This window comes from Takifugu flavidus, chromosome 6, assembly GCF_003711565.1.
Source record: "Takifugu flavidus isolate HTHZ2018 chromosome 6, ASM371156v2, whole genome shotgun sequence".
NCBI lineage: Eukaryota > Metazoa > Chordata > Actinopteri > Tetraodontiformes > Tetraodontidae > Takifugu > Takifugu flavidus.
The window spans coordinates 6,587,025-6,609,482 of NC_079525.1; the positions used below are offsets into that span (position 1 = coordinate 6,587,025).

The 22,458-nt window shown below is 43.0% G+C and overlaps 2 protein-coding genes across 3 annotated transcripts; one reads left to right on the top strand and one right to left on the bottom strand.

The window, feature by feature from the left end:
- Nucleotides 1–3,210: 3,210 nt before the first annotated feature.
- On the bottom strand, nt 3,211–14,311 carry LOC130526873 (zinc finger protein 583-like). 2 transcript variants are annotated; one of them, XR_008950872.1, is made up of 4 exons: nt 13,536–14,311; nt 12,479–12,831; nt 10,016–12,394; nt 3,211–3,587 (listed from the first exon to the last, which is right to left on the bottom strand). XR_008950872.1 is itself a non-coding variant. In XM_057034870.1 (3 exons), exons 2-3 carry the CDS (start codon nt 12,711–12,713, stop codon nt 11,532–11,534), a joined length of 1,098 nt encoding a protein of 365 aa, XP_056890850.1. In that variant the 5' UTR covers nt 12,714–12,831; nt 13,536–14,311; the 3' UTR covers nt 9,379–11,531. The 2 variants fall into 2 exon arrangements, 1 of the variants encoding a protein (XP_056890850.1); XM_057034870.1 differs by lacking the exon at nt 3,211–3,587 and having other exon boundaries at nt 9,379–12,394.
- Nucleotides 6,084–10,541, top strand: LOC130526884 (B-cell receptor CD22-like). The gene is made up of 8 exons (XM_057034883.1): nt 6,084–6,428; nt 6,501–6,725; nt 6,912–7,172; nt 7,563–7,647; nt 7,928–7,967; nt 8,171–8,340; nt 8,432–8,479; nt 10,240–10,541. The coding sequence occupies exons 1-8, from the start codon at nt 6,362–6,364 to the stop codon at nt 10,319–10,321; spliced, it is 978 nt and encodes a 325-aa protein (XP_056890863.1). The 5' UTR covers nt 6,084–6,361; the 3' UTR covers nt 10,322–10,541.
- Nucleotides 14,312–22,458: the final 8,147 nt, after the last annotated feature.

The following is a 22,458-nucleotide window of genomic DNA, read 5'->3' on the forward strand; positions in this document are numbered from 1 at the left end:
AGGCCGTGTTAGTGTCCTCCCTTTGACCAGAGAACTTTTCTGTGAGACCACATAGTACAAAATGCCGCTGTTCAAGAAAAAGGATGTCAAACTTGAGGGGGATGAAAAGTTTGTGGAAGGAGATGCAGAAGGTTCGGGAAAATAAGTCAGGAAAGGTGGAGAAGAAAGTTGAATCTTTCAGGCAAACTCTGCACTACAGATATTCTGGAGTTGCAGACAAACCTGGAAATTAAGATTAAGGTTAAGGAGAGACATATAGATGGAACAAAGTAAGTTGAGAGACATATAAATGGAACAAAGTAAGTTGAGAGACATATAAATGGAACAAAAAGTAAGTTGAGAGACATATAGATGGAACAAAGTAAGTTGAGAGACATATAGATGGAACAAAGTAAGTTGAGAGACATATAGATGGAACAAAGTAAGTTGAGAGAATAGCCATAGGAAAGACACAAAACAGATGACGGAGAACCACATGACTGCCAAGAATTAGCTGAACAAACTGCAAAAAGTAGAAGTGATTTAGATCAACCTTTAAAAGCTGGAGCATTTTTGTTTACAGATGGCTCATCAAAGAAAAATGAGCAACCTTAAAAGAAGAATCTATGTATGACCAGCAGGAAAATCTATCCTACCAGAAAATCTGTGTAAATATGCTGCTATATTGAGCCATGGTGTAACACATGTCTCAACAGGAGGGACGGTAGGACAGATACAGCAGCTTTAAACAACCTATGGATTTAATTCTTATTCAAAAAAATAAATAAATTGTAGAACATGTCTGACGTGTGCAAGACATAATTCACAGGGAAATCTGAGACCAAGGAGAGGAAAATTTCCTGCTCCCCAATATCCATTCTGAAAAATGCATGGAAGAGACGGGGAGACCGTGGACAATGTGTCGATTTGGCTAAGCTCTATATAAACATTACAAGCACCGCAGGCCTAACTCCTTATGAGATCTTATTTGGAAGACCGTACAGGCTTCCTCAGTTCACAAACTACTGGGAGACAAATGATGAGTCTAATCTAGCTGATTACATGAGAAAAATGTAGAAAAACAAAAGCAAGGTCATGAGACCTCTGTCTCCCAACAGAAATTCCAACCGGTGGAGCCAGGAGATTGGGTCCTAGTGAGAAGCGTAAAAAAGAAACACTGGTATTCACCTAAGTGGGAAGGACCTGACCAAGTTCTTTTGTCTACACCTACTGCTGCTAAAATAGCTGAAAGATCAACTGGGTACACCTCACACATTGCAAGAAGGTCATTTCTGTTGAAAACTCCGACCGGGAAGGTGATGCAAAGTCTGATAATAGGGTGGACTTAGACGAATAGAGTCTGGGTAGACCCGAAAGTCAGTGAAGTTTTCAGAGCCGCCGACTCACTTAGGGAGGCTACTTCAACAGGTTATGGTCCATAAATAGTGTACCGATTTCATAAACATCACAAGGACAGCAGCGGGTAAAATAAACAAAAGATAATACAAAAAAAAAGAAAAATACAGAAGATTGGCTAAAGCTGTAGTATGCTAGCCTCGGTGCTAGCTGTAATCATAGTATTCCTGATAATCACAATAGCTATACAAAGTCTCCAACTCAGTTGAAACCGAATAAGTTCAAATGATTCCCAAGTGGCTACAGAATGCAATTAGATGTTTGGGAGTGTGCGTTTTCTTCATATGTGTGTTTTTATTTGTATGATACCTCTGGAAACCCCCAGGTTTAAGATTGAATGTTACCAAAATACGGCATGACAAGCAAAGTGCAAATAACAACCTAAAGGACCAATGTGGCAACAGCAGGTCAGCTCTTACGCTGTATTTGACCTGTAAGCTTTTCATTCACCTGAAGCTCACCAGCTCCATTATTTCAGCTTCACTTCTTTAACACCTCTTTAATAGCTTGTTCGTTCTGAAAGTAGTTTTGATACAATTTTCAATGCAAAACGAAAAACTGTTCTTACTGTAAAATGATGTATGTTTTTGTCTGTTGGAAAGTTCATTTGTTGCACCCTGCTGTTCATGCATGCATTATAAGGTTCTGAAGTTGTGCTCTCTTATTTATTTTATTTCTGGTGGTGTGGGGATGAGAGACTGTTTGATACATTGCCTATGAGAGCTACAGGACTATGTGCTAAAAACACTTCTTATGCTAATTTCTGTGTTCCCTACGTCGGCTGATCAATTAGTCACTCACATGCATAGATTTATGCCTGAACAGTGACGTCGTAATAAAAGATCTACATGGTTATCTGAAAATGTTCCTACGTATATTGATGCTATGGGTGTGCCACGCAGTGTTCCAGATGAGTATAAATTAGTGGATCAAGTAGCTGCTGGTTTTGAATCTTCTATTTGTTGGTGGTGTACAATAAATAAGAACGTAGACAGAATCAACTACATCCATTACAATGTTCAACGTTTAGGAAATTGGACTCAGAGCGGTTTTGAGGCTGTTCATAGTCAACTATCGGCTACTTCCCTTATGGCATTCCAGAACAGGATCGCAGTGGATATGTTGTTAGCTGAGAAAGGTGGTGTGTGCTGTGTTCGGAGATCAATGTTGCACCTTCATTCCTAACAACACTGCGTCAGATGGGAGTCTCACACTGGCCATAGAAGGCCTTCGCACCCTGAACAACAAGATGAAAGAGCACTCAGAAGCAAAGACCGCGATGTGGGACGAATGGATGAATGTGTTTGGGAAGTATAAGACATTGGTTACATCTATCCTGATTTCTGTAGCTGTTTTTGCTGCAATCCTTACCTTGTGTGGATGTTGTTGTATTCCCTGCCTGCGTTCTCTTATTAACCGCCTTATCACCACAGCTATCGCTCCCATGGAAAAACCGTATGGCTGAATCCCTTAATTTACAGACGAGCTGGATTTGACTACAGACTCTGAAGACTACGAGTGAATTGAGCTAATTTTCCCCTGAGTGTAAATGTATTTGTGTTCATAAACATGACTTTGAAAATCTACTGGAAGAGATTGTTAAATGACTATGAGAATTTGAAGCAAATATGTGATAAACAGGAGGGAAATGTTAGATCCATTATATTAAAGTTATCTCTTATTTGCTTTTACCTTGTTATATTCTTTATTCTCGTTATATTGTTTCTCATTACTTAATGTTTCCTATTATTTGCTAATGCTTAATGTTCATGATGCTTGATATGTCAACTCGAACTTCTCTGGTCAAGGGCGACAGAAATGCGGCGGCTGTTGGAGAAGTGGCATTGACTGGAGACAGAGCTGCAGGGCCTGACCCAGGAGCTGTTCTTTTAATCTGTCTGATATAGAAGAATGTGCTGTTTGCGAGCTAAGCTAATCAAATCAGTGAAGGCCTACATATAATCTCACCATTATGATTTACAGTCTTTTGCTTTGTTTGTGACCTGCTATCTTGTGTTTTCCCCCTCCCTTAGACACATTTGACTTCTGTAACTAGGGACCTCCTAATTTCAATAAAAGAAGGATGGCGGGAGGTGTGCGTCAGAACGTGTTGGAGATCTGTAACTGAGCACATCTCTCCGTTCTCCTTGCAAGTAAAATTCAAAACTGTTGTCTTTGCCTCATTTGTTCTTCTCGTGTTTCAGGTCGTTTGAACCTAACAGAAACAGTCGGACCTTCTTCCTCTTTTGGGGCGTGTGCGGCCTGGGGGATACGGAATAGTGTCTACATAATCAGAATTTTATTCACTTTTCAGAAAATGAAGAAGGAACATCAAAGTGTGAGAGTTGTGTGATGGGCTGTGTCGTGCTGTAGAGGTGTTTTTCAATGTGATAATGATAAAATACGTTTTTCCAGTAGGTTCGGAGTTGTTTCCATTTGTGTCGCCCCCTCTAACTGGAAAAGTAAAATTAAGGATGATTGGAAGTGTTTTGTGTAGCCATTAAATCAATTTAAAAAAGAAAGAATCTAATTCACACTTGATCTGCCCTCTAAGGTTGCTACAGAAACATTGACACCTCAGTGTCTAAAATTAGTGCAAACAACTTCACACTTTTGGGTTTTTTTTCTGCACACAACCTCTGAAATTTTCTGTTTTCAACTGTCTTTTTGTTTTCAATTTAATTCCTACACTTAATTGAGACTCATTTTAAACTCACTCTAAAGAAAATAAAACAGCTTTGAATTTAATTAATATAGTTGACGGTTATCGAAATTGTTTGACGTTTGTTGTGCTTTAAACATTCATTTGCCTCGTATCTGTGGTAGCTTCCGCCTGAACCAGCTGCACATGCACCACTTTACCACCAACACTGTCACTGACTGTCTGTTTTACTCACAGAGCAGATCTGTTTTTACACTCTTTAAAAGAAAATCCTGAAAATTTACAGCATCAAAATTACATCTTTTTTTCTTTTGTTAAATGGTTCTGTATTTTCTACCAGCCATGCATATAAATCATGGAAAGAGGAAGGAAACAGAACATGTTTTACTTCTTCAAAGTTCGTAGAAAATCGACTCCACTTCAGCGAGACGTCTTGACGGTCTGACTGCTCTTTTCTCAAGCTCAGAGAGCTGATCAGCTGCCAAGAGCTGATTTTCTCATGCTCAGAGAGCTGACCAGCTGCCAAGAGCTGATTTTCTCATGCTCAGAGAGCTGACCAGCCGCCTGCCCTGAGCTGACCTGAACGGTCACGTCTGGACCTGCAGCAGCAGAGCAGCAGCCATGGGGTTGGCTGCAGCAGCCTTCCTCCTTCTCCTCATCGCACCAGGTAAATGTCTTCGCATTGAAATAGTTAAATTGTCTTCAGCAGTTACAGTAAAACAGATGGCTGATTTGGACGATGATGAGATGATTTTGTGATCAGAATTGACACTAAACTTTTTGAAATATAACCATAATCTGAAATAATCTGAAAAGGAAGGAACAAGCTTGGGTGCTAAATTGAATAACCCTCATCACATATTAGTTTTGTATTATTTTTGGGGGGAGGAAAAAAACATCTGTGAAAGTGCCAAAGATTCTGTGTGTTAATATTTTCTGATTCTGAACAAATGAACCAAATTAAAGACAAACAGAGACTCAGACAAGTTCCAGTAACTCTACCCAACACAGTAAAACACAGCAGACGCAGGATCACTTTTAAAGCAGTCATCTACTGAAAGTTTACTTCACATCCTCAAATAAATCATTTAAAAATTAAATTTTAATGCTTTATTTTCTGAAGCTGGTTATTTTATGAATGTCTGAATGTATCTGATTGTTGTTTCTGATATTTTCCAGTTCTACAGGCTCAGTATACCAATAGTTGGGGGGTGAAGTACACCAATGGTCACATCTTTGCTGTCAAAGGATCAACAGTCAACATCAGCTGCTCCTACCCAGGGTATCTTAAAGTTACAGATAAATTCTGGTTCCTAAAAAAGAGGATTCCTTATTTTGAGAATCTGACGTCAGTCCCAGAGTATTCAGGTCGTGTTGAGAATATCTGTGATGACAAGATCAACAGATGTACTCTGATCATCAGAAACCTGACAGAGAGCGACTCAACTGTTTACATGTTCATATTCATAACTGATCGACATGATGGGTATTATGGTAAACCTGGAGTCAGTCTGAGGGTCTCAGGTAATGTTTTGTTCTGCATCTTTATGACATCAGTATCTGATGGGTGGCGTGCCTCTGTGTCAGTCTACCATGAGTTGTTTTTCTTCCTCAGATCTTCAGGTGATCAGATCAATCTGAGCTGTGACAGCTGTTCTCTGACACGTCAACAAAACTGTAACTTGTTCAAGACTGAACAAAAGATCCTTGGAAACATTTATTATGCAGCTCCAGAAGACAATATTCTTACAGACGACTGCACCTGTAGGATAGGAGAAGTAGGACAGGACTGGTGAGTTCACCAAACTGTAACATAATATCATCTCCACACGGATGCAGAAATAGTTTCACTGTGTTAAAGTAGAAACCAGCAACAACTCCAACGTCAATCATATGATCCTTTCAGTCACAGTAAAAGTCAGAATTTGGACATCAACTGGCCACAGTTCTTTTCTGTGCCTGTGTCATATTGTGATTTGAATCATTGTTTGACAGTAAGAGCAGTTTTGTGCATTGTGTGCTACAGGTGTGAGTGTCAAGGCAGCGACTTCCACTTCTACTGAAATCTGTGTTGTCAAAGGATCAACAGTCGACATCAGCTGCAACTGCGGATATTCAAGCCAGTTACCATACGATGATACTTTCTGGGTTATAAAAGCTTCTGATGTGGAACTCAGCTCCAACTCACATCATTCATATACGTGCTTTAGAGAGTATTTATATGATCAGTCAAAGTACTACAACTACAGATATACTGTGAGGATCACAAATGTGCATAAGAACGACTCAGCTGTCTACAAGTTCATGATCAGAACAAACACAGGTGGTTGGAGATTAACTGGTGAACCTGGAGTCAGACTGACTGTACCAGGTAACTCTCAGCATGTCAGTGTGTTGACGTCAGCAGTTGTTTCTATAGTAACGGTGTGCTTGTTGATGACAGACCCAGTGCTGCAGGTACGTGTGAGTAGACAAGAGAGCAGCAACAGGAGTGAGCTGACGTGTCAGAGTCAGTGTGGAGCGTCTCTTAATTCTTACATATGGTACAAGAATGATGAGAAAGTTGACGGTGCCACAAGAATTCATGATGTTTCCCTGAGTATAAATTCTCCAGCCAGATATTCCTGCACTGTTATAGGATACGAATCCTTCCGCTCTCCTGCAGTGTGTAAGTAAATAAGACTGATTTGGATTCAGTCACTGATTATGGGGTGTTTATCCAGGATGATGAGTCTCCAGTTTAGAATGTTCACTACTGTTCAGTCGCTATATTGATGTATGTATAAATACATATATGTGCACCAACCACCTTCTTGTTCTGTAGTAACATTCTTATTGTTGTGATGTCCTGCAGATGCTCCTGAAGGTCCATTAGTGTCAGTGAGTCCCTCTGGTGAGGTTGAGGAGGACACTACAATCACCCTGAACTGTAGCTCTGATGCTAACCCGGCAGCTAATTACAGCTGGTACAAGGAGGGTGAAAACTCATCAAAATCATCAGAGCAGAACTTCGTCATCACTCAGGTCACAGCCAAAGACAGTGGACGTTATTCCTGTCGAGTCTGGAACCTGTTAGGACACAGTGAGTCTACAGTGAATGTGACTGTTGTCCCAGGTGGGTTTTTATTTCTGCATTACAGGTAAAATGTGTAAATCAGAATTGAATCTAACAACTGTAGACATGTGTCATTGTATAATAATTTTAAACTTATTACTGTGTTTTACTCTGTGTGTATTTAGTTCTTAATATTTGTGTCATCACTGCTTCATTCAGACTCATCTTACATACTTGACCGTTGAATTTTAAGTAGTATAAAAAATGTTTAATTTTTAAATATTTAATTGAATTTTCCAGTTTCCAGATCTGTTTGAACTTGTTCAGTTCACTGTCAGCAACAGCTACTAATAACCAGCATTATAACCAGGGATGGGATTGTGTCTGTTCTGCAGAAAGAGGGTTAAAAATCTCAAACTTTGTTCATTTATTTAATTTTCCGTTGAGCAGTTTGGCCATGGAAACTGGCAGCCATCGGATCAGGTGTTGGGATTTTCCTTATTGGACTTACAGGAGTCTTTGTTGTTTTGTTTAGGTAAGTTGATGATTTCGGACCCTGTTTCATATGGAGAGGCTTTTTACAGGCAACGTGATGATTTGCAGAAGGAATTAAAATGTGGGAAATATGCAATATTTAAACTGAGTGTTGATTCAGCGGTGACATCAGTACGAGTGAAAACGTTTGTTGTTATGGCAACCAAACCACACTCAGATGCAATTAAATACATGCAGAATTATTCTACATATTTCCGATTGTTATTATTTAGATTTGCTGCTACTCTTTTATTAATTTATTTTTTTTATTAAATCACCAGGAAGAAGAACACACATAAGAAGTCAGTAGAGACAAAAGTGGTAAACTCATTTGTCTGAGAAGCATCCTGTCAATCTCTAAATGCAGTTTAATAAAGAGAGGAGACATTTAGTTGATCTTCCATTTCAGTTTTTGGATTCCAGGCCTCCATTAAGGAGCTCAGCAAATAAGCAATTTTCAAATCAGTTCAAACATCAAGCTGACTGAAAGAAGCACAGTCATGAATGGAATTTTACATTTGCAGGATATATCCAGTAAGCTGGAGGAGGAATATACCAGCGTCCACTTCCCCAAAGCCCAGACAGATCTGTGCTCCAACGTCAAAACATCTGGACACCTCGAGCCAAAACATGTGGAGGAAGAAGATGTGCAGTACTCTGAAGTCAGTTTTCACAGACCCAGCTCTGCTCCGAGGTGAGCCATTAAGATTTTCACTGTTTCTGTGTTTTGTGGACATTTTTGCCAAAGCTGCACTTTTGACTTTGTATTTCCCCCCCTTATTTAGGACAACTGGTGCCATGGACAGTATTGATGCAATCTACAGCACAGTCAAGTAGAAACCTTTCATTTGTGTTTTTATTGTCAGATGTTGTTGTTGGTGAAATGAGTCATCAGAAGCATTTTTAGAACCAAATTTCCCAACTAGAAAACCCACTTCCTGTCAGCAAAAATTAGATTTTTTTTGTGTGCATGACATGAACATATTTTACTTCTTTTTACTTTACTTCTTTACTTAATCCTTGGTTTTTTGCGTCACACGACTGCAACAGCTTGATATATTTTTTACCTTTCTGTATCAGTATTTATTACCCTCTTGATTTTTTTGCAATCAGTTCATGAATTTAGGTTTTATTTTTGTTCAATTGAAAGTAATAAATGCAGGGGAAGCAACCATGGCTACCACTTCCTATTCTGCAGTCGCATTCGAACACAATAGGGGTGTCACAGTGCCTCCTACCATTTACAGTCAGTAACGCACTCACGATACTCCCAATACCCGAAAAATGGATCCCAACCTTCAGATGGAACTTTTCCTTATTGTCTACATTTTGGCTTTTATAATGCCAAAAAATGCTCTTGAAGTCAATGTTCAGATGAAAAATACGTTCCTGCAGCAAAGATGAAGCCTTAGCCGGGTGGAATACACAACCAAGTCAGCAATACTGTATACACAAACTACAAGTTTTTCATGGTGGACTCTAGTGTTTAGAGAACACATGTGTAACTTTTACCCTGTCAAGTGTTAAAGCACAGCTAAAAACATGACATCTGACCTGTCATAATATTAGAATATCAGTCTCCTCCCTCGTTGACTGCTCCACAGTATTTCCCCTTTAGACCCAAAGAGGTTCTGAGTTCTTTTGGCCCAGACTGGAGCTTTTTTGAGTGCTGCCTATTCCTTTGTAGTGTAGGGAAAAAACCTTCATGCTCATGTGATGAATCAAAGGAAAATTTACTTTAAAAGCGGTTTAATCAAAGAACAGATGCCAATACATTTATGTTACATCTGAAATACATATAAGATGTGTCTTGTGGGAAAAACAAGGATGGAATTTAAGCAAAGAACCTTATAAGGAAAAGAAATTGAATTTTCTCTGCACAGCAGCACATAACAATTCCAACAAGTGTTTCAACAGTCTGTCAGAGAGGCTCACAGAATTTTTTTTCACAAATATCCATATCTGGAAAAGACACCAGTTTCTAAAAGAAAAAGGCAATGTTTCTTCATAGAGAAATACATTTTCCAAGCCACACCAAGTTTTCATGGCCATGAAAATAAATTTCTGATAATCAATACAACAGAGAATACAACCCATTTTTTTCTTTTACAATATGAAAATTCACGGGATGAGAACACTATTAGTCTGGTGTCCACTTTTTTTTGCAGTACCACTTGCTACCTCTCTTCAATGAGAAATTGATCCCAAAAATCCCAATGGGCATTTTGCAAACATATGTAATCAAATTCATGTGATTATACAATTGAGGTTTCAGTTAATAAGCACTGACAGGACACTTTACCACTCATGGGGGTAGACAGGCTAATTCTATGAAAGCTTTCCACATTTTAAAAACATACAGCTGTCACAGCCCCTTTTCCCCAGTTCCCTCCTGTCCCAGTACTTTTCCACTGCCCTGCTCACGCCACACCCTCTGATCACCACACCTGCTTTCAGTCACTGATCACACACCTGCCCTCACTCATCAATCAGCTCACCTACCAGTGTATATATTCTCCAGCCTCACACTCACTCAGTGCCAGATTGTTCTTCTGCTTTCATGCGAGACTTTCCAGCGTTGTTTCCCTGCCAGATTACTCGTTACCGACCCTGCCTGTCTTCGTTCTGCCTGCCTTGCCTGTTCCCCGGACAACCTACCTGCTTTCTGCCCCTGACTACGACTTCTGCCTCAGCGTCTCTGGTTCCTGTCTGCTCACCTGGTTTAGACTTCTCCGCCCGGCCCCGACTTCGCTGCTGCTCGTCCCACTCCCCGAGCCTGCAACCCATAGACTTTGTGCGGGCCCAGAGCCTGAAGAACGGACTATTTCCTGTGTTTCCTGGTCTGCCTGAGTTGCTGTTTGCCCGTGTGTTAATAAAAGTCATTACGACGGTCCAGCTTTCCAGAGTGCTGCATTTGGGTCCTAACTGCACCCGTCACAACAGCTTCTTGTGTATGTGGATGTTTTTGTGCGCGAGTCAACAACCTCTTTGAACAAAACCTGTACAAATTCAAACATGGCTTCTCAACTGTGTTGACTATCTATAGTAGCTTGCAAATGTATTCACACTCCTTGAACGTTTCCACCTTTGGTCACAAACACTGAAATTTAATGTGAAAAACCATACAAGAATTATTCATTCCCCTTTTCTCTGAATGCAACCAATTGCCTTCAGAAGTTGACCTGATGATTGTTGAATGATGTGTGTAATCTAATTTCAGCACAAATACAGCTGTTCTGTGCAACAAGCAAGGTTGGGAAATAAAAAGCTTTGAATCTCACAGGTTAGGGTTAGCTGAGATCCACAGCTCAAGAATCTGTCCACAGCACAACTACTGGTTGTGCATTGCACAGATCTGGCCTTTAAGAGGTGCCAGAAGAAAGCCATTGTAAAAAGAAAACCATAAGAAGTCCTTTTGCAGTTTGCCAGATGCCATGTGAGGAAACATGTGGATGAAGGTTCTCTGATCAACACTGCAGATCACTCTGGACAACATCTCAGGGGTTTTCTTCTTTCCATATTTTGGGCAATATGTAAAGAATACCTGCTAAACTGCAAAATATATTCCATATTTTAACTGGCCCACTTAAAAGTTATACTTCTCTCAAGAATCTGTGGCAACATCTGAAAGCTACCATTTACGAACGCTCCCCATCTAATCTGACTCAGCCTGAGTGTCTTTTCGGAGAAGAATGGGTAAAATTTATAGTCTGTAGATATTCAAACATGGTAGAGACATACCCCAAAAGACATGCAGCTGTGATTGCATATAATTTGTACTCTGTATAATTTTTACTTTACGAGTGTGCAGCTTGGTGTTGGTCTTGTTGTTGGACAAAATTCCAATAAAGCATATTTCCATTTGTGGTCGTAGAAAGGTTCAAGTCAAACATGTGGCTTCTCGGCATTATGGGTTCTTATGTGGGCGGTCAAGTCCTTCTTCAGAATGAAACCTTTCTCACATGTTACACATACATGTGGCTGCAGACCTGTGTGAATTATCATGTGATCGCGCAGACTCTTTTTTCGTAAGAAGCCTTTCTTGCACGTCAAACACACATATGGCTTCTCACCTGTATGAATTAAGATGTGAGAACTCAGGTGACCTTGTTGCGTGAAAGATTTCCCACATGTTTTACACACATATGGCTTTTCACCTGTGTGAATTCTGATGTGAATGTGCAAAGTGGACTTAAATTTAAAACGTTTCCCACAGGTATCACATTTTAAAGACTTTTCACCTCTGTCAGAATTACAGTTTCTTTTTAGTTTGCTAGGTTTCTGAACATCTTTAGCATGCCGCTTACCTGCACGCTGTCGGGGTTGTGTTATATTCTTGTCCTGCTTGGTTGACCGAGAGCCACCACGTCTAGTTTTCCTTTGACCTATGACTTTGTCCTCACGACAGCTGGTGGTGGTGGAAAGCAGTAGCAGTGGGTCACTGTTTGGTTCTGACATCACAGGATTCAAAAGTGGCAACTTGGTCACAGACTGTTTTGTAGTTTTATCAGGATTTAGGGTCTTAACCTCCCTGTATACTTCAGAACTAGGGGGGGAAAGGGATGCGTCAGTCTCCTGCTTCAATACAACTTCCTCCGCAGTGATCCTGAGATGTTCCTCTTTCATGTGTTGAGGTTTTGTGTCCTCTGGGTCCAGACCAGAGTTCCTCTCAGTGTTCCACTGCCCCTGGTTGATGAGAACTTCCCCATCTTCCTCCTTGCACATGACAAAATGTTGCCCTTGAAAATCTAGAGTGTCACAGAAAAAAAAGACTGAATTAGAATGAGGCTGAAGCTTGGCTGAGCTGAGAATACTGGGACTATTCAGCTCACCTTTGTGTTGTGGATGGTTTTGTTTGCGAAGAGTTGATCCAGAGTCATTTTGTTGATCTCCCTTATGATTACTGTCCTCATGTGTGCTGTAAGAGAACAGCTGTAGGTTTGGTTCTGATTCCTCAGAATTCATTACCGACATAATGGCTAAAGTCTTTTGTAGAGAATCATCAAGATTCAAGTCCAAAGTAGGATATTCACTGGGGTCATGATCCTGATCAATAGAAAGAAGCATTTCATTGTTTTGAATCACAGGTTGCTCCTTCTTGTAAGTGCTGGACAGATGTTCTTTTAGTTCCAGTGATGGTCAGTAAGAACCCACTTGTCTTTATAGGCATGTTGCTGTGGAAAGTCTGGAGAGACAATTCATTGTTATTGACACTTTATAAATAAAGCTTATAGGTATATAATACAGTATATCAATATATATCATATATATATAAGTAGTAAAAAATAGACTACAAAATATTAAGTGGTGAAATATGCTCCACTTTCTTGGTGAATTGCCCTGTGTGACCCACTCATAAAGCTTCCTTTAATTCAGCCTTTTTGAGCTGGTTTGTGAGGTCTCTGCAGACATCAGTAACCAGAGTTACGCATTTCTTAAAACTGGACAGAAGACGAAACAGATGACTAAAAATTAATCCTTTAAATGCTCGATGAGTTTGAGAAAGTCTGCCTCTTTTGGAGCATATATGGCCCTGGTCTGTGCTCCTGTTGTGGTTTAGTGTTTTTTTCGAAAAGGTCAAATTGCATGAATAGCCTGCCAGCGTTCTGAATCGGAATGTTTTATGAGTATGTAGACTATTGCCAAATCCAACTCACTTGAGATTATAACAGAAAGCACCACTAGATGATACTACACTTATTTTGAAAACATTAAAAACGCGCGGAGAACAGGGCACACGGGCCAAGACCGAGTCTTATATGGTAACCAAAAGAGTTCTAAAGATTATTCGAAAGGTGCATATTCTGTAAGCATTATGCATAAAGACAATACACACGTATTTATGCAGCAGTTATACTCGATAGTGTTTGAAAAAGCTTTAGACTTCACCGGTAGGGAGTATCGTCGTGTCTGGTCTCAATTTTTCCAAAAGTCGATGCTGACTATCGATCTTTTCTTCATACTCGCTAATCTTCACACTTTTGGGTTCTTTTTCTGCACACAACCTCTGAAATTTTCTGGTTTCAACTGTCTTTTTGTTTTCAATTTAATTCCTACACTTAATTGAGACTCATTTTAAACTAACTCTAAAGAAAATAAAACAGCTTTGAATTTAATTAATATAGTTGACGGTTATCGAATTGATTTGACGTTTGTTGTGCTTTAAACATTAATTTGCCTCGTATCTGTGGTGGCTTCTGCCTGAACCAGCTACACATGCACCACTTTACCACCAACACTGTCACTGACTGTCTGTTTTACTCACAGAGCAGATCTGTTTTTACACTCTTTAAAAGAAAATCCTGAAAACTTACAGCATCAAAATTACCGGTACATCTTTTTTTCTATTGTTAAATGGTTCTGTATTTTCTACCAGCCATGCATATAATATATCATGGAAAGAGGAAGGAAACAAAACATGTTTTACTTCTTCAAAGTTCGTAGAAAATCGACTCCACTTCAGCGAGACGTCTTGATGGTCTGGCTGCTCTTTTCTCAAGCTCAGAGAGCTGATCAGCTGCCAAGAGCTGATTTTCTCATGCTCAGAGAGCTGACCAGCCGCCTGCCCTGAGCTGACCTGAACGGTCACGTCTGGACCTGCAGCAGCAGAGCAGCAGCCATGGGGTTGGCTGCAGCAGCCTTCCTCCTTCTCCTCATCGCTCCAGGTAAATGTCTTCACATTGAAATAGTTAAATTGTCTTCAGCAGTTACAGTAAAACAGATTGCTGATTTGGATGATGATGAGATGATTTTGTGATCAGAATTGACACTAAACTTTTTGAAATATAACCATAATCTGAAATACCGTATTGGCCCGAATATAAGATGGTGTTTTTTGCGTTGAAATAAGACTGAAAAAGCTGGGGTTGTGGCAGGACGAGGAACGACTCGGACAGAGCAGATGGTTTAGACGTCTTTATTCTGCAACCAGCAGACCAACTCTGAATGGCGCGTTGAACAGTGCATCCAATCAAGGGATAACCACGCCCATCACCCCATGCATCACCTGGGTGTGAGATACACCCAAATGTGTCCGCCACACAGCCCCCCCCGAACACCCAGAAGGGAGAAGAACAGCAGAAAGAGGGAAAGGAAAAATAACAATTTTACATTTCAGTCCCTGACAGGGGGTTAATCAGCCTGCCATAACGGCTGCGGCGCCCCTCTTCCGGGAACGCAGATGAGTCGCAAGCAGGAGAAACAAAGTCCACAGCAGGCTGTAAATTAGAACAAAGATCATCAGACGGGACATTCTGGACCTTGGGAGGACGGCCCCGACGGGGGACCTGAGCCGGCAACACATCCTGCCCAACCAGCAAATGCCGGCGGCTTCAGCCAACGTGACAACGCCCGCTCCTCCGACCGACCACCCATATCGAGCACGAAACTCTTCGCCCCCGTCTCGAGCACCCGGAATGGGCCGTCGTACGGAGGGCGAAGGGGTGACCGGTGGGGGTCATGTCGTACAAAAACAAAACGAGCTGTTGCTAAGTCCGTCGGTACAAAGGACCGCGGGAAACAGTGGAGCACAGGGGATGGAACCAGAGCAGGCCCAGCCGAAAAGTAACTTCCAGCAGGAAAGTTACAAGGAGGCGCACTCTCTGGCAGAAATTCCCCTGGAACACGAAGCGGTTGTCCCAAGACCAATTCCGCAGGCGAAGCATCCATATCCTCTTTAGGAGCTGAACGCAAACCAAGCATCACCCAAGGTAAACGATCCACCCAGCTGTCATCCGAAAGCGCGGCACGCAATGCTGCCTTGAGTGAACGTGGTGAAAGCGTTCACAAAGCCCGTTAGCCTGAGGATGGTACACAGTGGTACGGTGAACCTGTGTGCCCAAGGACCTAGCCATAGATGACCACAGTTCCGAGACAAACTGAGGTCCCCTGTCAGAAGTAATGTCGGAAGGGGAGCCAAAACGTGCGACCCAAGCCGAAAGAAATGCTCTAGCGACGTCTGCCGATGTCGTGGAGGAAAGAGGGACCACCTCCGGCACCTGGTGGTGCGATCCACCATAGTGAGCAGATGAGTGTACCCGTGGGATGGCGGTAAGGGTCCCACCAGGTCCACATGCACGTGGTCAAACCGTCTGGCTGGAATCGCGAATGGTTCAAGGGGTGCCTTGGTGTGCTGGTGAACCTTAGCACGCTGACATGCCACACAGGCTGCTGCCCATTCTCTGACCTCCTTGCGAAGGCCAGGCCAGACAAACTTGGCACTCACCAGTTTCACCGATGCGCGGACCCCGGGTGTGAGAGGGAATGGACCATATCAAAGAACCTGCGGCCCAGGCCACCGGGACCACAGGTCGGGGACGACCGGTGGAAACGTCACAAAGGAGGGTAGGACCGCCATCCTGTACTACAGCTTTCTCCAGCTTCAAGCCTGTACCGGTGGACTCAAGAGCCCCTATCTCCGGGTCCCCCGACTGGTCAGCCGCCATGGCAGAGAATCCAGCCCTAAGTGCACAGGACAAATCAACACCCGCGACAGACAATCGGCCACCGGGTTAGCTTTTCCAGCCACGTGCCGAACGTCAGTCGTGAACTCCGACACTGCCGCCAGATGACGCTGCTGACGCGCAGACCAAGGCTCCGACACCTTTGACATAGCGAATGTCAGAGGTTTGTGGTCGACATAAGCCGTGAAAGACCGGCCCTCGAGCAGAAAACGAAAATGACGCGTAGCCAGGTACAATGCAAGTAACTCCCGGTCAAAAACGCTGTACTTCCGCTCATTGTCCCGTAGCTTGCGACTGAAAAATGCAAGGGGCTGCCATGCACCACCCACACTCTGTTTGACCACTGCCCCGACGGCCACATCTGAGGCGTCAGTCGTCAAAGCGATGTCCGCCCGAGGTGCCGGATGGGCCAACAGTGTGGCGTTGGCTAAGGCAGACTTGGCCCCCTCAAACGCCTGGACCCGCTCGGCAGTCCAGTCGACCTGATCCGTAGCCCTCTTCATCCGTAGGGCCTCATACAGTGGCTGCAGGAGGTGGGCTGCCCTGGGGAGAAAACGGTTATAAAAATTCACCATCCCCAAGAATTCCTGCAGAGCCTTAACGGAGACCGGACGAGGAAATTCCGCCACCACTTGCACCTTGGATGGCAATGGAACTACACCATCAGAAGAAATGCGGTGGCCCAAGAAATCAATCACTGGCAGACCAAACTGGCATTTCGCTGGGTTTACGATCAGGCCATGATCTGCCAGTCGCTGAAAAACCTGCCCAAGGTGGGTCAGGTGCTCATCTGCCGAAGGACTTGCTACCAATATGTCGTCCAAGTAGACGAACACAAAGGTAGGTCACGCAATACCGAGTCCATTAGCCGCTGAAAGGTCTGTGCTGCCCCCTTCAGGCCAAAGGGCATGCGCAGGAACTCGAAAAGCCCAAACGGGGTAATCACGGCAGTCTTGGGCACATCCTCGGCACGCACCGGAACCTGATGATAGCCCCGCACCAAGTCTACCTTGGAGAAAATGGTAGTGCCTGCCAAGCGAACGGAAAAATCCTGAATGTGCGGAATGGGGTAACGGTCATGGGCTGTGATGTTGTTAAGACGACGAAAATCGCCACAGGGCCGCAAGTGCCATCCGCCTTGGGCACCATATGGAGCGGAGAGGCCCATGGGCTGTTAGAGCGCCGCACAATCCCTAAACGCTCCATTGTGGCGAATTCCTCCCTAGCCGTCGCCAACTTCACAGCATCGAGTCGCCGAGCGCGTGCAAAAACGGGCGGACCCGCGGTGGGAATGAAGTGCTCCACCCCGTGCTTTGTGACGGCCGTGGAAAACGCGGGCGTAGTAAGCGACGGAAAATCACCCAGCAACCGCTGAAAAACATTGCCCGCCGCAGCAAAACTGGCATGTGCCAGCGGCCCAGGTCCCCCCGTCAGACATGGAAAGGTGGCAAAAGACACAGCATCGATTAGACGTCGGTTAGCAACATCCACTAGCAGACCATGAGAACACAGAAAATCTGCGCCTATGATGGGAACAGTAATGGAGGCTAACACAAAGTCCCATGTGAACCTGCGTCCAGAAAAACAAACAGTCACCGACCTGGTACCAAATGTCTCAATAGAGGAACCATTGGCAGCAGTCAGTTGGGGGCCTGCGCCCGAGGATGACAGGTCTGCGCTGCCTGGAGGGAGGAGGCTCTTCTGGGAACCAGAATCCACCAGTAACCGCCGGCCTGACAGGGAGTCTTTGACAAACAGCAGCTCCTCCTGTTCACCAGCGCCCACAGCTGCTACTGAGCGCTGGCCCTGGCGTTTCCCTGCGTCTCGAACGCACATGGAGGAACGCAGCGCCGGGCCTTGTGGCCAAAACGCTGGTGGAAGAAAACAGGTCACTCTTCCTCCTCCGGGAGGAAACTCCAGCAACCATCGCCTGGTCTGTGTCCTCTGGTACCAGCAGCCGGGAATCCGCCAACACGCTCTGCACGGAGGTCCTCCTCGCAGTCAGCAGCACACGATCCGCTTCCTCAGCCAAACCACGGAAATCACCAGCCGCCAAACTCGGGGAGTTCGCCAAGGCCGCCCGGACCGGATGTGGAAGTTGGCGCAGGAAAATGTGCGGGAAAAGGAACCCGCCTTCGTCTGAGCCCCAGCAATGACAGCATGCTGTCCATAAGGTCCACCGCCGAACCATCGCCCAAACCCGGCAGGGAAAGCAGTTTGTCCGCCCTTTCCGCGGCGGATTGGCTGTACCTCCGGAGCAGGAGCTCTTTGATCGCTGCGTACTTTCCGCGCGGTGGCGGATCCCGCAGCAGCTGCATGACGCGGCGAGTGGATTGCTGGTCCATAGCCGCGACCACCAAATAATATTTGGAGTCGTCCTCGGTGACTCCTCGCAGGTGGAAAAGCGCTTCGACATGCTGGAACCACGGGGCCGGGTCGCTCTGCCAGAAGTCGGGCAGCTTCACGGACGCGATGACGCTGGCTGGTTGCGCGTGTCGGGGCGACATTACCGAAGAGGAGATACCATCATCTGCTGCCTCAAACATGTTCAAAACGGGGTCACCAATGTGGCAGGACGAGGAACGACTCGGAGAGAGCAGATGGTTTAGACGTCTTTATTCTGCAACCAGCAGACCAACTCTGAATGGCGCGTTGAACAGTGCATCCAATCAAGGGATAACCACGCCCATCACCCCATGCATCACCTGGGTGTGAGATACACCCAAATGTGTCCGCCACAGGGTCGTCTTACATTCGCGGTCTAGACAGTATACCCATTCACAACGCTAGATGGCGCCAGATATATTTAAAGCGAATGCTGAACTTAACGTCCCAGGCCAAAGCGAACCCCTGTCACGAAGAAGAAAAATAAAAATAGCGGTAGCACGAAGAAGAAAAGTAAAAAATAGCGGTAAGAAAGAAAAGAGAAGAAAATAAGAGAAGAGATAACAGAAAATAGAGAAATGTAGCGACAATCTGGAGAAAAGTGGGTCGAAGATATAATCATTTGTTTCAGATGTACTGTAATTATTTTCTGTATATAAATTAAATTTGGTGTTCAAAAAGTCTTTTTTCAAACTTGAGTCTTGAAAAAGAGGGGGTCGTTTTATAATCAGGGTCGTCTTATATTCGGGCCAATACGGTAATCTGAAAAGGAAGGAACAAGCTTGGGTGCTAAATTGAATAACCCTCATCACATATTAGTTTTGTATTATTTTTGGGGGGAGGAAAAAAACATCTGTGAAAGTGCCAAAGATTCTGTGTGTTAATATTTTCTGATTCTGAACAAATGAACCAAATTAAAGACAAACAGAGACTCAGACAAGTTCCAGTAACTCTACCCAACACAGTAAAACACAGCAGACACAGGATCACCTTTATAGCAGTCATCTACTGAAAGCTTTCTTCACATCCTCAAATAAATCATTTAAAGATTTAAATATTAATGCTTTATTTCTGAAGCTGGTTATTGTAAAATTATATGAATTATAATTATATTATATGAATGCCTGAATGTATCTGATTGTTGTTTCTGATATTTTCCAGTTCTACAGGCTCAGGATGTTTGGGGGGTGAAGTACACCAATGGTCACATCTTTGCTGTCAAAGGATCAACAGTCAACATCAGCTGCACCTATATTTACCCAGAGTATCATAAGGTTACAGATAAATTCTGGTTCCTAAAAAAGAGGATTCCTAATTTGAGAATCTGACGTCAATCCCAGAGTATTCAGGTCGTGTTGAGAATATCTGTGATGACAAGATCAACAGATGTACTCTGATCATCAGAAACTTGACAGAGAGCGACTCAACTGTTTACATGTTCAGATTAATAACTGATCTACATGATGGGAAGTATTATGGTAAACCTGGAGTCACTCTGAGGGTGTCAGGTAATGTTTTATTCTGCATCTTTATGACATCAGTATCTGATGGGTGGCGTGCCTCTGTGTCAGTCTACCATGAGTTGTTTTTCTTCCTCAGATCTTCAGGTGATCAGATCAACTCAGAATCTGAGCTGTGGCAGGTGTTCTCTGACACGTCAACAAAACTGTAACTTGTTCAAGACTGAACAAAAGATCCTTGGAAACATTTATTATGCAGCTCCAGAAGACAATATTCTTACAGACGACTGCACCTGTAGGATAGAAGAAATAGGACATTCTGGTGAGTTCACCAAACTGTAACATAATATCATCTCTACACTGATGCAGAAATAGTTTCACTGTGTTAAAGTAGAAACCAGCAACAACTCCAACGTCAATCATATGATCCTTTCAGTCACAGCAAAAGTCAGAATTTGGACATCAACTGGCCAGTTCTTTTCTGTGCCTGTGTCATATTGTGATTTGAATCATTGTTTGACAGTAAGAGCAGTTTTGTGCATTGTGTGTTACAGGTGTGAGTGTCAAGGCAGCGACTTCCACTTCTACTGAAATCTGTGTTGTCAAAGGATCAACAGTCGACATTAGCTACAACTGCACATATTCAAGAAGGGTACCATACGGTGATACTTCTTGGGTTATAAAAGCTTCTGATGTGGAACTCAGCTCCAACTCACATCATTCATATACGTGCTTTAAAGAGTAATTAAAATATCAGTATGATCAGTCAAAGTACGACTACTACTACAGATATACTGTGAGGATCACAAATGTGCATAAGAACGACTCAGCTGTCTACAAGTTCATGATCAGAACAAACACAGGTGGTTGGAGATTAACTGGTGAACCTGGAGTCAGACTGACTGTACCAGGTAACTCTCAGCATGTCAGTGTGTTGACGTCAGCAGTTGTTTCTATAGTAACGGTGTGCTTGTTGATGACAGACCCAGTGCTGCAGGTACGTGTGAGTAGACAAGAGAGCAGCAACAGGAGTGAGCTGACGTGTCAGAGTCAGTGGGAGCGTCTCTTAATTCTTACATATGGTACAAGAATGATGAGAAAGTTTGGTGTCACAAGAATTCAACATGTTTCCCTGAGTATAAATTCTCCAGCCAGATATTCCTGCACTGTTATAGGATACGAATCCTTCCGCTCTCCTGCAGTGTGTAAGTAAATAAGACTGAATTGGATTCAGTCACTGATTATGGGGTATTTATCCAGGATGATGAGTCTCCAGTTTAGAATGTTCACTACTGTTCAGTCGCTATATTGATGTATGTATAAATACATATATGTGCACCAACCACCTTCTTGTTCTGTAGTAACATTCTTATTGTTGTGATGTCCTGCAGATACTCCTGAAGGCCCATTAGTGTCAGTGAGTCCCTCTGGTGAGGTTGAGGAGGACACTACAATCACCCTGAACTGTAGCGCTGATGCTAACCCGGCAGCTAATTACAGCTGGTACAAGGAGGGTGAAAACTCATCAAAATCATCAGAGCAGAACTTCGTCATCACTCAGGTCACAGCCAAAGACAGTGGACGTTATTCCTGTCGAGTCTGGAACCTGTTAGGACACAGTGAGTCAACAGTGAATGTGACTGTTTTCCCAGGTGGGTTTTTCTTTCTTCATTACAGGTAAAATGTGTAAATCAGAATTGAATCTAACAACTGTAGACATGTGTCATTGTATAATAATTTTAAACGTATTACTGTGTTTTACTCTGTGTGTATTTAGTTCTTAATATTTGTGTCATCACTACTTCATTCAGACACATCTTACATACTTGACCTTTGAATTTTAAGTAGTATATAAAATGTTTAATTTTTAAATATTTAATTGAATTTTCCAGTTTCCAGATCTGTTTGAACTTGTTCAGTTCAGAAATACACTTGGTTTTACTTTTGACTGAAGGTTTGCAAAAAATAACAATACCACATGTGAATTTCTCTAATGTTAAAGTTAACTGAGAACTTATCATTTTTCAGAAGGTAAAAAACTTACATGAGGCTGGTGAAGCTCTTCAGCAGGCATTGTAAGTCATCATTTATGTTATCGTCAAGGAAGTCTGAAACCAAAGTTATATTAATGATTTTTGTCTTTGTTTCGGTTTTCTTCTCACCTTCTTCATTGTTCCTGACTTATCTCCAAACTCTGCTTCTTGTGATTCTCTTACTGTCAGTCACAGATCACCCATAGTTGATCACCCCCTCATTGTCAAAGCTTACCTGACTACTTATTGGCACAATGCAGCCAATCAGAAGAGGTCATCTCAACCATAATTTATATGAAATGAGTCTATGGAGACAGACGTGACCTCCCGCAGACTCCGCATTTCATCAGTTCTGCACATTTGTCCCAGAAGTTACAGGTAAGTCTAAAAGTTTGCATTACCCCTATAAACTGCTGGGGCAGTGTTACGGCATGATTTATTATCTAATGTACATGAGACTAAACATTAAACC